The following is a 15,896-nucleotide window of genomic DNA, read 5'->3' on the forward strand; positions in this document are numbered from 1 at the left end:
ATGCCCAAAGTCTGCACCGTGCATAATGGCAGGTGGCACTAGACACACATAACCGACAGCTGATAGGACACCCCTTCCAATATAGAACCAGAATAACGATTGCTTTACACCCCCCCTTAGTACAAATCTACAGCTGTCTTACCAGTAACAATAACCTACGGGAGTGCGCAGATCCTGACCATACAGCCCTTAGTGTTCATTTGTAGGCAAAGTAGACTGCTAAAGTCTGCTTTTTTTTAAATTTACTCCGTTGGGTAGAAGATGGCATTGAATCAAAAAAATAATCCTCACTGAAACAGGACGATTGCTGATCTTTGACCGAGTCCTAAGTGGGCGCCGCTCTCATGTCCTCTGTTCTTTGTTTGTTTTTCCCCGACAGGTGGTGTACGACCGCTTTAAAGGCATGGCCCTGATTCTCTACAGTGAGATTGAATTTGCCCAGGCAGCTGTAAAAGAGACCAAGGGGAGGAAGATTGGTGGGACTATCGTTAAGGTGTGCACAGACCACCTTAATAACTGCATCATGATTTCAAACATTCACATAGGAAAATTTTCCATCCTGATCTAGTTGTGACAGTGGGGAGGGGGGGGGGGGGCTATAATCAAATATTGTTACCAGGAGGACAAGGTGTGCTATACGTCCATATTACAACACAAGCATAGACCAGGGTAGCCGTGGATTGTGTGTTGACATATATAGATAAAACGATAACCTAAAATCAAGAAGTTTATTACAGCTGTAATTAAAAATTACACAAGCAGAAAAGACTGCAAATCATAAAATGTCTATTTTTTTTTTTTTTAGCTCAAATTGGATGAAAATGATTCAAGAAATTCCACATGCAAATTTGACTAATTTCCAACAGTCTTCTTCAGGAGTAAATGTGAATAGAACAGTCTTCTTCAGGAGTAAATGTGAATAGAATCAGTTTATGGACATGAATATGGTAATGACATAATTCCAATTAAAAACAGGTGTAACCTAACCACTTGACTTCCGGGAGATTTACCCCCCTTCATGATCAGGCCATTTTTTGCTTTTTGGCACTGCGTCCAACTGTTGAACTAGATGGACTTGTCTTTTTTCAACCAGACATTGTAACTTTAACTGCATGGTCATGCAACACTGTACACACATAAAAATTTGAGTCATCTTTTTTCTACAAATAGAGCTTTATTTTGGTGGTATTTGATCACCACTGGGTTTTTCATTTTTTGCGCTATAAATTAAAGACCAAAAATTTTGAAAAATAAAAAAAAGATATATTTTTTACTTTCTGCTATAAAACACATCCAATACCCAGTGGGTATTTGGCACATAGTATGTGTCAGGTCTAGAAAGTGAATGTTCCTGGTTCCAGCGTTATACGATCTGTTGGTGTATTTTTAAGAACAAGCGTTGGGGGTTGCAGCACTTTGGTATGATTAAACCCTCTAATTTTGTTTATTAGGTTACACTTGCAGTTTTTTAATTGGAATTATGTCTATAACATGTGTTCATGTCCATAGATTCTATACCCATGTACTCCTGAAGAAGACAAATGTTCGAAAGGCGCTGAGTTTGGATCCGGAGTTTCTTGAATCATTTTTATCCAATCTGCACTATTTTCTGCTTGTGTAATTTTATTGATTGTTGTAACGAACTTCTTGATTTTATTCCATTGTTGTCGATTTTATTTGGTCTGCACACAATCCACAGCTACCCTTGTCTTTGCTTGTATTGCCTCCCTGTAGCAGAGTGTTAGCCTCGTGTGTCTGAACTTCTCGGTGTTTTCTGGTAGTCTTCTCTTGTTACTGGTAAGCAGTAAAACCTCTGCAGCAAGGTAACCTGTAACATTACTCAGTGTCCCCAGAGCCACTAAAAGGTCCATCGCTGTCCCCACTAAGCTGCAGGTGCTCACATCTCTGGGATCCGCTCCTCCTAAGCCAGTCCACGTGTCGGAATAGAAAGCTGCTCACCGCAGTTCTGTTGGGCATAAAAACAACTTTATTGTTCCAGCACTGCTCCAGATACTTCACCCAACTCCTCTTGCTAATGCCTTTCGCCCCCTACTTGGGCTTAACTGAATGCATCAGAGAGAGTTGCATGGTGCAGTGGGCAGCTTTCTATGACAGTGAGTAACCTGCAATATTGTTGATTTGCAGATTCAGCAATATACATTTCATTTCATTGTGTAGCATAAGATTTCTGAGGCTTTACATTGGCAGTCACAGAGACCCTAAACCATTTCCATTCCATACAGAAATATTCAATGCCCCCCACATGTCGGACAGGCTTATACACTCCTCCTTTATCCATCATTCCCAGGACTCTGTAGTGCCCTGCCTATACCATTTTCACTTTCCCTACAGCTCTCTCCTTTTTCCTGTGTTGTCTTGGGGGGTCGATATCTTATGAAATGACAGCAGGTGCGTCAGAGTACAAAGGACGGCCATTTTGATTTGGTCACGTGATGCCAGGTTTTGCAGAGCTTATCGTATGTTTTGCTGTTCCATGCAAACAGGATAAGATTTTAGGTTTATTATTATATACAGGATTTTTATAGCGCCAACAGTTTAGGCGGCGCTTTACAATATAAAGGGGGACAGTACAATTACAATACAGCTCAATACAGGAGGAGTAGGAGGGCCCAGCTCATTGAGCTTACAATCTAAAGGGAGGAAATGAAGAGAATGACAAAACCTTGAGGTCCTCTGCAATATAATTATAGAGAACTTGCTTTTATTTAATGCTACCATAGAGTTAAGGGAATGCAAGTAGGCCAGTTCTGCCTAAAGTGGACTGTCCACCCCCCAGTGACCAGGTCAGCTTATTTAATTTTGCTCCTCTCCCCATCTCTGAACTGCATAAAAGCACCTGTGGGGGGGGGGAATGGATATACTTACCTTTTCTTGACTCCCCCCACTGCGCGTAGGCGAGGGTGAAGTCATCCTGCTTCTGGACAGATTTAGAAGAATGGGGGAATAGCTAAGATCTCACGAGAAATCAAGCCAGAGTGTTCTCACGAGATTTGGGCTACTCAGCATTCCCTGGGATCTTGTCGTCAGGAGGGTGAGATTTGGGCTACTCAGCATTCCCTGGGATCTTGTCGTCAGGAGGGTGAGATTTGGGCTACTCAGCATTCCCTGGGATCTTGTCTACAGGAGGGTGAGATTTGGGCTACTCTGCATTCCCATGGATCTTGTCGGCAGGAGGGTGAAATTTAGGCTAATCAGCATTCCCAGTTATCTTGTCGGCAGGAGGGTGAAACCCAGGTTACTCAGCTTTCCCAGGGATCTTGTCATCAGGAGGGTGAGATTTGGGTTACTTGACATTCCCAGGGATCTTGTCTGCAGGAGGGTGAGATTCAGCCTAATCAGCATTCCCAGGGATTTTGTCTGCAGGAGGGTGAGATTCAGGTTACTCAGCTTTCCCAGGGATGTGGTCGTCAGGAGGGTGAGATTTGGGCTACTCTGCATTCCCAGGGATCTTGTCGGCAGGAGGGTGAGATTTGGGCTACTCTGCATTCCCAGGGATCTTGTCGGCAGGAGGGTGAGATTTGGGCTACTCGGCATTCCCAGGGATCTTGTCGGCAGGAGGGTGAGATTTGGGCTACTCGGCATTCCCAGGGATCTTGTCGGCAGGAGGGGGAGATTTGGGCTACTCGGCATTCCCAGGGATCTTGTCGGCAGGAGGGTGAGATTTGGGCTACTCGGCATTCCCAGGGATCTTGTCGGCAGGAGGGGGAGATTTGGGCTACTCAGCATTCCTAGGGATCTTGTCTGCAGGGGGGTGAGATTCAGCCTTCCCAGAGATCTTGTCTGCAGGAGGGTGAAACTCGGGTTACTCAGCTTTCCCAGGGATGTTGTTGGCAGGAGGGTGAGATTTGGGTTATTCGGCATTCCCAGGGATCTTGTCGGCAGGAGGGGGGCATCACCCCTTGCACTAAGGAAGTTAGGGAAAGGTGAGTGTATATCTATTCCCCCTCCATGGGTACTTTTTGCAGTGTTTCAGGGGGATGGCACCTTGAATAAGCAGACCTTGCCACTGAGGTTATTAAATGAGTGTTGCAGAACCTGATTAAGTTATTTGCAGCAAAGGGAGTTTTCTGGTGATTGTTTCACAGTTCCTTCCAATCCACAAGCCTCTGCTTTTGTTTCATGTTTGTCACTCTGAGATTTAAAAATGGCATTTTGATGTAAGTTCACCCAATAATGATGTACTTTATTTTTTTTGTCATTTATACATCAGGTGGATTTTGCTAACCAGGAAAGTCAGTTGGCTTTCTATGGCTCAATGGAATCAACGGGACAGGATATACGGGATATCTATGAAATAATATCAGAAAGAAGGTGCGTGGTTGCTGATTTTATTTGTATATTTCTTTGCATTTAATATTGTGTAGTATTTGCAGGATATTCTAATAAGTGTTGTGCTAATGTAATAAAGGGTATCTGATTATATAGTGATGACTCCCTTGTGGTTAGGTTTGAGGTTCAGCATGTGTCAGTTCCCAACAAAGGTTTAACCACCTGCCTCCTGGGCACTTTTACCCCCTCCTGCCCAGGCCAGCTTTCAGCGCTATCGCACTTTGGGTACAGCGTTTCATGACCGCGCAATTGTCATTCAAACAAAATTATCATTTTTTTCCCACACAAATAGAGCTTTGTTTTGGTCGTATTAAGTTACCACTGGGGGGGTTTTATTTTTTGCTAACAAAAAAAAATTTCATATTTTGTTAAATTTTGCAAACAGGAAATTTTTCTGCTGCACTGATGTCTGCTGATGGGCAACACTGGTGGGCGATACTGGTGGGACCGATATCCCTTCAACAGAAGCCAGTTATCGTCTTTCTTCTTCTTTCCTCACGCTGTCAGAGTGAGAAGAGAAAAGCCGATAACTGGCTTGTGTTTACGTCTTGTGATAAGCTGTCATTGCCTGACAGTTGATCGTGTTGTAAACGGCTGCTGTGATTGGCCCTTTACCCCCCATCTGTAATCGGTCGAGTCCGAAGGACTTGACGATCACAGAGCGTGCCGCCCATGGACGCCCTCCCGGCATTGGAAGCCCACGCTGTAGCCGTCTTTTCGGCAAAAGAGGGTAAGCTCTATAAGCAAATCTTGCCCTAGTGGCTAATTTTACTGAACAAGTCCTACACAGAAATTGTATTTGCCTTGAATGAAATATTTGTAGTTAAACCATCCTCCTGTTTTATTTTTCAGAAGCGATGATACTCGAAGGGGATCCTTCCATGAATTTACTACTACAGAGAGGACTTATTATGACACTGTCCGTACAACAGGCACATACACAGAGGAGTCAAGACGAGAATACCCTGCCCGCAGCAGAGAATTCTACCAAGACTGGGAGACCTACCAAGGAGATTACTATGAACAGCGTTACTATGAGGACTCAAGAGAGTATAGAGACTACAGGGATCCATATGAACAGGATATACGGGAATATAGTTACCGACAGAGGGAAAGAGAGCGAGAACGGGAGCGGTTTGAGACGGACCGCGAGAGGGATGGCGAACGGAGGCAGGTAGAGCGAAGCCAAAGCCCAGCGCGCTCAAGAAGACCTCAAAGTCCTGCGGGATCCCCATCACAATCTGAGCGGATTACAAGTGACCCGGAGCGAAGGATCTATAGCCGGTCCTCCGATCGCAGTGGTAGCTGCAGTTCGGTTTCTCCTTCCAGATTTGATAAACTTGACAAAGCCCGGGCTGAGCGCTACATCAAAAGCGATAAACTCGACAAGGAGCACGCTTTTGATTCTGAAAGAACCGATAAAGAGAAGCGTCTGTTACGGAAAGAGAGGACTGATAAACTAATCGAAAAAGATAAAGCAGACCGAGCCAAGCGAAAGTCTAAGAACCATTCAACGAGTTCACAATCTTCAGAAACCGATCAAGATAATGAAAAGGAGCCAAGCCTGGAGAAACAAAAAGGGAGCAGCAAGCTGTTGGCCAGAGAGAAGAATGATAAGGACTCTGCATCAAAAAACCGGTTGGATCTAATGCCTTGTGTGGTCCTCACTCGTGTGACTGAAAAGGAAGGAAAAGTTTTTGATCCCTCCGGTTTAGAAAAAGCCACCAAGACAAAGGCAGATAGCGAATCTATGAAGTCGCCGCCTTTGGATCCGAAGACCCAGATGATACGTCTTGAGCAGTCCAAATTTGAGCAAATGAAAGCCGAATCAAGAAGTAAAGTGCCAAAAGACAAACTGCTCTCCAGCCATGTTGAAGTTGTTGATAAAGAAAGCAAACAAAAACTAAAGAAGCACTTAAAGCCGGAAACGCCTACTGAAGGCGCGTCTGCTGCTGACTTGGACAAGCTAGAAGCTCGGAAAAGGAGGTTTGCAGATGCAAATTTAAAGTGTGAGCGTCAAAAACTTGACGCTCGCCGAAACAACGCAGACGAGGATGACCTTCGGCTGAGCTCAAGGAAACAACTAGATCCTGCATCTTCAAGAGACTTCCCTGTGCTTCGGGAAGGGGACTTTGATAGGAAAAGCTCAAGAAAAGAACTTTTAAAAAGGGAAGGTAGAAAAAGACTTTTCAATATCAGTAGCCCTAAAGACAGCCAAGACCACAGCCTTTCTGTTCGCTCTAACTCCGACCTTCAGCTGCGCTTAGGAGAACCAGTAGATGAACAGTTTGACTCCCCTGATGCCTCCATTAAAAAGATGAACTTCATGAAGAATCTTCAGAGACATGTGCAAATGGGGGATGATCTGGACAAAGATGCCTCGAAAGATGATAGAAAAGCCTACTGCAATCTCTTGAGAGAAGGCATGGGTTTGGAGAGGTCAGAGACTGAAGAAAAGCTTGCAATCGATATAGACTACACACAGAGCTACCGCAAACAGATGGAACAAAACCGCAAGTTGAAGCAGCAGATGGAGCTGGAGATCCTGAAGTCTGAAAAGTTTGGCAGTCCCAGCAAAGAAGCTGAAGAGTATGAAAGGCGCAGCCTCGTGCATGAAGTCGGGAAACCACCACAGGATGTCACAGACGATTCTCCACCAAGTAAAAAAAAAAAAACTGACCACTTGGACTTCGAAATCACCAAACCCGAAAGACATTACAGAAGCTCACGACAGATAAGCGATGAATCAGAAAGAACTATTTGTTCTCCAAGCGTTCGTCCCTTTATGTTTAATGAGGATGACTTTACCTTAGGCTCTCCGAGGTTACTGCCAATCAAAGAATTCAAAGATGAAAAGATGGATGAAAAGAACATGTTCCCCAGCTTGGGTCTTAAAGATGAAACTTATAAATTGATACCCAGCGACTCAATCAGGAAAGAGCACATGAGCGACTTTGCCAAAGCTAAATTTACCGCTGTGAGCCCTGAAGAGGAGTATGGCAGATGGGATAGCCAAATAAAACAGGAGAGCAACAGAATGGACATTAGCTTTCCTAGTAACATTGTAAAAAGAGAAGGTATCCGTAAACGTTCCAAGGACCTCGAACCCGGAGAGGTTCCCTCAGACTCCGATGAAGATAGTGATCATAAATCTGCTTCACCTAAAGTGTCCTCTTTACTTGATGGCTCAAGATTTTCTTTTTTACTGCGGGATGGAGATGATAAACGGGAAAAGGAGGAGAGGATGTCTGGCTCTCTAGAAAGACACCGCTTCTTAGATAAGACCATTACTCCTGACACAAAAGCTTTGCTTGAAAGAGCCAAATCGCTTTCCTCTTCCCGTGAAGAGAATTGGTCTTTTTTGGAATGGGACTCCAAGCTTGCCAGTTTACGCAACAGTAAAGAGAGAGAGAAAGTAGATTCTGCACCAAGGCCCATACCATCCTGGTATATGAAGAAGAAAAAGATCAAGACAGATTCTGATGGAAAATCAGATGATAAAAAAGATGACCACAAGGAAGAGGAACAGGAAAAACAGGAGCTGTTTGCTTCTCGGTTTCTTCATAGTTCTATCTTCGAACAAGACTCCAAACGTTTGCAACACCTAGAGAGGAAAGATGAGGATACTGACCTGGGCATCCTACGTCCTTATGGGAGGCAGCTATCTTCCGATGGCATCAGCAGCACTTCGGAGCTTGTGCAGGAACCAGTCGTACTATTTCACAGTCGATTCATTGAACTGACGAGGATGCAGCAGAAAGAGAAGGAAAAAGAGCAAAGACCCAAAGAGCCAGAAAAGCCAGAAGAAAAGGAAAATCAACCAAGGACGCCTGAGACTGTCCCTGAAAGCAAAGAACGAGAGAATAAGTCTCCCGTGTCTATTGTGCCAATACCAGCACCACTTCCTCAGCCAGAACCTGTAGCAGCACCTCCTCCTGAGAAAATAGTTGCAGAGAAAATGCCATCACCACCTACTGTTCCAGCAATAGAAGATAAGCCAGCTGAGCCTTGTGAGACAGTTGCTGAAGAAACGTCTTCTCCGAAGGTTGTTGCCCCAGTTACCCCTCCTATTGCTATTCATCCACCAACCCCAGTGGAAACTGTTCAAGCTGTTGATGAGACGAGTGAGACTCCGGCTGTCCCTCCAGTTCCTGAGGAGCTACCAACTGGGGAACAGATTACATTAGTGGATACAAAACCACCAACCCCTGGTGCTTCATTTTCAGAAGTTGGTACTGATCCCGTCACAGAGATAAAACCAGTGACACCAACAACCTCCCCTTCCAAGGCTGATGACAAGGTTGATGAAGCTGAGGCCTTTGAAGAAAGCACCCCGGTGTTTACAGGAACAGAGACCGATACATGTGAAAAAAATGAAACCGTTCCAGAGGAAGCAGAGCCACTTATATCTGAAAATGATTTGGAAGCAGAGGCTCCCATCACAGCGAAGAACAAAAAATCCTCTAAAGGCAAAAGATCTAGCACCGCAGATAAACCAGCAACCAGAAAAAGCGTCAGGATTGACCGTGAGAAACGCAATCGTTCTGCATCCCCTCGTGTTGAGCCCCCAAAGAATTTGGAAACTAAAGTTGAACATGACAGGAGCTCAAGGAGTTCAGCTAAGTCTCCAAGCGCTGTTCCAGAACTTGAAGTCTCAGAGCTAAGTCTGCCTGTCTCCCGAACACGCAGAAACGTCAGATCTGTCTATGCTACCACAGGTGATAATGATGGACCTTCTGCAAAAGAATCTTCTGATGCGCCTCGATCCACTCGGAAGAGACCAGAAAAAGATGTTCAGGAGACTCCAGTTGCTGTGCCCAGCACACCAAGGAGGGGGCGACCACCTAAAGTCCGCAGGCCAGTTGGTGGGAATGTGTCGCCTATTAAAGCTGAGGTATTAAAACCAGATACAGAAGATACTGAAAGCAAGGAGGTGGTAGAGAATGCAAAACCAACTGAAGGCTGGCGATCTCCTCGCTCTCAGAAATCCTCACAGAGCCATTCTCCTGTCTCTAGCAACCATCAGGGTAAAAAGGCTAAAGGGGACCCTATACCACTATCAGTGGAGTGCTCAGGGGAATTAAATGAAGAATGCCCTGAAACCACCGGAGCTGCCACTGAAGAGGAGTGTAAGCCAAAACTGGCCAAAGAGATTTCTGAAGTTAAAAATGACTTAAAAGATATAGAGATGGATAAAATCCCCGTAGAGAATCCTACTACTGATGCGACAGAGAAGAAAATATCAATAGAAAAACCTCAAAAGTCAAAAGTTGGAAGGCCTAAAAATGCGAAAACCCTTCCACGTTTGAGAAATGTGGAAATTCGCCTTAACGCTGATGAGGTAAAGGGTGCGTTGAGACCACAGGAAGACGGTGAGCCAGTGGTGATATCACCCGTCAAAATCAAAAGCCCTCAAAAGGAAGAGAACTTATCACCACCTTTTATAAAGCCAGAAGGAACTACTTTTCCAGAAACGCCTGAAAAAGAATCTGAAATGGAACCTGCAAAAGAACCCAAAATTTCACCCGAAGAGGCCCAGCTGGCCCGACAGATAGAACTCGAACAGGCTGTGGAAAATATTGAAAAAATCACTGAAACTGCCACTGTTCCACCCTATAAAGATTCTCAGGGAGGAGACGCGGCAGAATCTCGCCCTGAAGAGGAGAGTGATAAACCTGCACACCAGGCCAGCGAGACAGAACTGGCAGCAGCCATTGGCTCCATCATTTGTGACATTTCTACAGATGCTGAAAGTTTTCCTCCAGCTCCACCATATCCACCAGAAGGAGAAGCTGAGGGAACACCTGAGCCTGCCACTGTTCCAGCTGCTCCACAGCCGGAGGACTTGGGGCGCGAGACCAATCAGGCAGTCAGTCTCCTTTTACAAGATAACAGTACCCCTAGCTCTGAAGGTGTCCTGCCTGCTGCTCCCGTTTCCTCATCTCAGGCAGAACCTATAGTAGACAAAGAACCAGAACGCGAGTCTTCGAGTAAAGTTAAAGAGCCGGAGCGTTTGCCAGAAGCGGAGTCGATTCCGAAGAGACCTCGGGGTCGGGCAGCTTCTAAGAAAAAACGAAGAACTAGCAAAAAGAATGAGACTGTAGACACCAACGCATTTGTGCATGAAAGTATTCAAGGCAAATCACCCAGAGCAGAGGAGAAGATCTCTGATGAAGGACAAAAGGAACCGTCTGCGGAAACACCGGTGGCACCTAGCCCTGAGAAGCAGAATCTTGACACAAGCTTGAATTCATCATCTGATGCTGTCTCCAAGGATGGGGATGAAGAGTCTAAAGATGAAGACAGGCCCGAGCCTGCCAATGTTTGCGATTCACCCCAGCAGCTTATTATCGATGATGTCAGTCAGGGCAGTTTCAAACTTCGCTCAAGTACTGAAAATGCTCCAGTTACTCCACCCAGCGTTACCACCCCTCCAGCTATTCCAGCGACCTCAGGGAAGACTGCGCTTTCATTGCCTGCCTCTCTCCCACATTCAGCACCTGCCATCTTACCTGACTGGATGGTAAGGCATGACGAAAACACAACCATTTCTACCCCACCTCCTGCTTTACCCCCGGACACCAAGGCCTCCGACGTTGATACCAGTTCAAGCACCTTAAGAAAGATCTTAATGGAGCCCAAATATGTATCTTCACCTGTTAATACTCCTAGTATTGTCACAGCCGCCATCTCCGAACCCGTGTCTGTTTCACATGTTGAAGAACCTACTCATCTTCAAGTTGAAACAATCAAGCCAGTTTCAGAAGAAAAATCTGCAGTTCCCCTGACCAACACGGTTGTACCACCAGCAGCTGAGGCCCCTGTATTTCAGGAGAAGGCCACCATTGTGACCCCCAAGGCTACCTCAGTCATTAGCAGAATGCCACCCACCTATGAACATGATGATTTACCAAGAATCACATTGGCAAAACCGCATCAGCCAGCTCCACCGTGTATCCCATCTCAAAAGAGCAAGCAGAGACAGAATACCAATGACAACCGTGCCTGCTTGAAGCAGACCATGACTGTTATAGAAGATCGGCCTGCAGAAACGGGACCTAGTCCTGGCCTGAGGGTGAACACCTCCCAGGGGGTAATGCTCCTTAGTTACTCTGGCCAGAAGACCGAGGGCCCTCAACGCATAAGTGCAAAAATCAGCCAGATCCCTCCTGCCAGCGCTGTGGACATTGAGATTCAACAGTCTGTGTCGAAGACACAGATAAAACAGGAACCGCTTCAGCCATCTCAGATTTTGCCAAAAGGACCGCAGACACCAACAAGCTACCAACCCTACAACGCATCCCCTGTTATCTCTACAATCAAACCAGAACGTTCTTGTTTGGAGAAGCCTGAATCAAGTCACATCACTGTTCCCAATGCTTCCTCGCAGCCTGCTGCAGGTAAAGTGCTGAATTCCGCACCAGTGCTAATCCACGGACAGATACTTTCGGGTCAGATGGTTTCTTCTGGAAAGAAACTCTCGGATATGAAAGAGTCTAAAGGCCTTCAGTCTACCAATATGAGCCCTCACCACTCTTCGCTGTCAGGAAAGATGCAGCCAGAAGCCAATCATGTGAGCTCTGGATCCAGTACATCGGGTGACAGAGCACTACCACATCTCAACATCAAACAAGAGCCTCATTCACCCTGTACCACCGGGCACGCCTCATCTCCCTTTTCCAGGTCCTGTCACCCGAGTGTTACAGCTTCTCCTGCCTTAACTAGCAACCCATCTGTGATGTTGGGTCCTGGACTACCAGTGCCACCTTACTTACCCAGCATGCACCCAGAACAAACTGTTATTATGCCCCCGCATAGTGTAACTCAGTCTGTGTCACTTGGCCACCTGCCACAGGGGGATGTCAGGATTAACACCCCGCCATTACCAGCAATGCAGTACGGCATGCGACCAGAAGCACTTCACTCTCCCCGAGCAGCTATGCAGCCTCAGATGGATGTTCGACCTCAACGATCCAACACCCCCCAGCCAGCACCTATCCGAGAGATGGTACTGCCCACGTTGTCTTCCCAACACGGTGCGGATGAGGACATTCACTACCACCATCCTGTCAGCCGGGGTCCATCTCACGTTCAGTCTGATGTGCTTGTGATGCAGTCCGAATATCGTATGCCCGGATCAGGAATGCGGCTCGATCCATACAGTGTCCCCCAGGATGTCATAATGCCACGCGATGTCCGTATGATGATGCATTCTCATATCACCGCTGTGGGGGAACACCACCAGGAGACCAGGCAGTCCCGAACACCTGAGGGCCCAGTGAAAACCCCTCCAGCCAGTAAAACGCCACAGCCTGTGAAAGAACTGACTAAGCAGCCTGATGTGAAATTGCCTCATTCGCAGCACAACGATGCCAGGATGCTGAGTGGACTGAACTTGTCGCAGCCGGTGGTGGTTCCGCATGGCGTGCCCCTCATCCATCCGACAGGGAGCTCTTACCACGATTATCGGCCAGTGTACACAGATATCCGCCCCTATCACCCTGCTGCCCAGCTTTCACACCCTCAGTTCTCTGCTGCATCGCCCATCGGATTGCAATCACGGAGCATGACACCATCCCAGGTAAGCTGATTGTCCAGATGTATCCTCTGTCATTAAATTGTGTTCTGCAGTCTGTTCACACAGCAGTCCCCCCTATAGCAAAGTTTTCTCGTTCTGTCAGTAAATTCATGATTTTCCCTCTGCACAGCACCTTTGTCAGTGCGGGTAAACCGTGTCCCTGCATGAGTGTATGCTGTAGGATGCACCATGTGAACGAGGCCTTAGATGAACGGGACATCTATGTGGGTGCATGTCCCTGAATGCCAACTGTGTGACACACATACACCTCCACGGTTGTCAAATTGGCAGCAGTGTCCATTGACATGAATGGGACTGCCTGCAGGGGAATGCATGGAACACCTCTGGCACCGTGCAGGCAAAACACAGCCCTCACACGGGTGTATGCCTAACCCCTTCATCACTGAGGCTCGGTTCACATACAGGTCCCTCAAAAAATTAGCATATTGTGATAAAGTTCATTATTTTCTGTAATGTACTGATAAACATTAGACTTTCATATATTTTAGATTCATTACACACAACTGAAGTAGTGCAAGCCTTTTATTGTTTTAATATTAATGATTTTGGCATACAGCTCATGAAAACCCAAAATTCCTATCTCAAAAAATTAGCATATTTCATCCGACCAATAAAAGAAAAGTGTTTTTAATACAAAAAAAGTCAACCTTCAAATAATTATGTTCAGTTATGCACTCAATACTTGGTCGGGAATCCTTTTGTAGAAATGACTGCTTCAATGCGGCGTGGCATGGAGGCGATCAGCCTGTGGCACTGCTGAGGTGTTATGGAGGCCCAGGATGCTTCGATAGCGGCCTTCAGCTCAACCAGAGTGTTGGGTCTTGCGTCTCTCAACTTTCTCTTCACAACATCCCACAGATTCTCTATGGGGTTCAGGTCAGGAGAGTTGGCAGGCCAATTGAGCACAGTAATACCATGGTCAGTAAACCATTTACCAGTGGTTTTGGCACTGTGAGCAGGTGCCAGGTCGTGCTGAAAAATGAAATCTTCATCTCCATGAAGTGCTCCAAAATCTCCTGATAGCTAGCTGCATTGACCCTGCCCTTGATAAAACACAGTGGACCAACACCAGCCGCTGGCATGGCACCCCAGACCATCACTGACTGTGGGTACTTGACACTGGACTTCAGGCATTTTGGCATTTCCCTCTCCCCAGTCTTCCTCGGGGTCCGGTCACCTCTTCTCGTTGTGCAGCGTTTTCTGCCACACTTTTTCCTTCCCACAGACTTCCCACTGAGGTGCCTTGATACAGCACTCTGGGAACAGCCCATTCGTTCAGAAATTTCTTTCTGTGTCTTACCCTCTTGCTTGAGGGTGTCAATGATGGCCTTCTGGACAGCAGTCAGGTCGGCAGTCTTACCCATGATTGCGGTTTTGAGTAATGAACCAGGCTGGGAGTTTTTAAAAGCCTCAGGAATCTTTTGCAGGCGTTTAGAGTTAATTAGTTGATTCAGATGATTAGGTTAATAGCTTGTTTAGAGAACCTTTTCATGATATGCTAATTTTTTGAGATAGGAATTTTGGGTTTTCATGAGCTGTATGCCAAAATCATCAATATTAAAACAATAAAAGGCTTGCACTACTTCAGTTGTGTGTAATGAATGTAAAATATATGAAAGTCTAATGTTTATCAGTACATTACAGAAAATAATCAACTTTATCACAATATGCTAATTTTTTGAGAGGGACCTGTATATGCAATTTGGATGCCCTTTGATCCACATCCATTCTGCAGGACATGCAAACCAGCATTCTCTGTGGAGCCAATTCACATATCTGTGGGCCAACCACGGTCCGTTTTTAACCATTTCCTAACCGGGCCATCGTAAAATGACGTCCTCGGTTAGAAGTTGAATACTTTGGTTATGGCTGCAGCAAAATGCCATAACTCCGGTATTTTTTTTTTTCAGCTGGTGATTTTCTAACTACTAAAAGGGGTCCAAGCAGCTGATTAGCTGCTGGATCACACTTAGAAGCCGCGGGAGGGGTAACACCCGCTCCTACTGCTTTCCAGTGGTTCTCAGGGTTAACTGGTTTATCTGTTGTCTAGGACAGTGGTTCTCAATTCCGGTCCTCGGGACCCACCAACAGGCCAGGTTTGCAAGATAACTAAATTACATCACAGGTGATCTCATTTGCTGCTCAGTGATTGCAGTATTCTAGTCTGCATCCCCCAAGGTAATACTTAAAATCTGGCCTGTTAGTGGGTCCCGAGGACCGGAATTGAGAACCACTGGTCTAGGAGGACCGGAGTGACCTCATGATGTAACCTCCTGTTGTGGTCTGATGTAAACAAGGCCATATATTGTTTTTTTTTTTTTTTAAAGCATTCGATCATTGTTTTTTTTTTTTTTTTTTTTCAGGTTTTTTTTATGCTTGCCATTGTAGAGGAACAATGTGGGGTCTTATAGACCTCAGATCTCTCCATAAAAAGGACCGGTCTTGCTATATTATCTCTAGGGATGTTTACATTTCTTGCAATAACAATAAAAGTGATTCATTTTTTTAAAGAGGCAGTGTAAAAATAAAGTAATACAATAATTATATATTTTTTAACCCCCCCCCCCCCTTTCTCATGCTCGTGGTGAAGGCATACATGAGGTATTTATGCGAACGTCAGAGGGAGATCAATACTAACGCTACCTCTAACCCTGTAACTCTAAACTGGCAACCTGTAGGAATTTTTAAAGCGTCGCCTACATAGATTTGCTAAGTACCGTAGTTTGGCACCATTCCACGGGCATGTGCAATTTTAAAGTGTGGCATGTTGGGTATCCATTTACTTGGTGTAACATCGTCATTTATATTGTGCAAAAAAAAAAAAAAAAATGAGGGTATATATTGTTTTGTTTTTTTGATTCATTAAAGTATGTTTATTCCACAATAATTGTTTGAAAAATCGCTTTGCAAATACATAACAAATTTCAATAAATTGATGGACAAAGCT

At 45.5% G+C, this 15,896-nt stretch overlaps 1 protein-coding gene across 5 annotated transcripts in view; it reads left to right on the forward strand.

The window, feature by feature from the left end:
* Positions 1-15,896, forward strand: part of SPEN (spen family transcriptional repressor) — a 110,108-nt gene that overhangs the window by 83,832 nt on the left and 10,380 nt on the right. For 4 of the 5 annotated variants that reach the window (XM_082274218.1, XM_082274219.1, XM_082274221.1 and 1 more), the window contains 3 exons: positions 380-493; positions 4,232-4,332; positions 5,203-12,931. In XM_082274218.1, the coding sequence (XP_082130344.1) occupies positions 380-493; positions 4,232-4,332; positions 5,203-12,931 (7,944 nt within the window). The remainder of the gene's footprint in view (positions 1-379; positions 494-4,231; positions 4,333-5,202; positions 12,932-15,896) is intronic. The other variant, XM_082274220.1, reaches the window with a different exon arrangement.

This window comes from Pelophylax lessonae (assembly GCF_965119305.1).
Source record: "Pelophylax lessonae genome assembly, chromosome: 12".
In the NCBI taxonomy this organism is placed as follows: domain Eukaryota; kingdom Metazoa; phylum Chordata; class Amphibia; order Anura; family Ranidae; genus Pelophylax; species Pelophylax lessonae.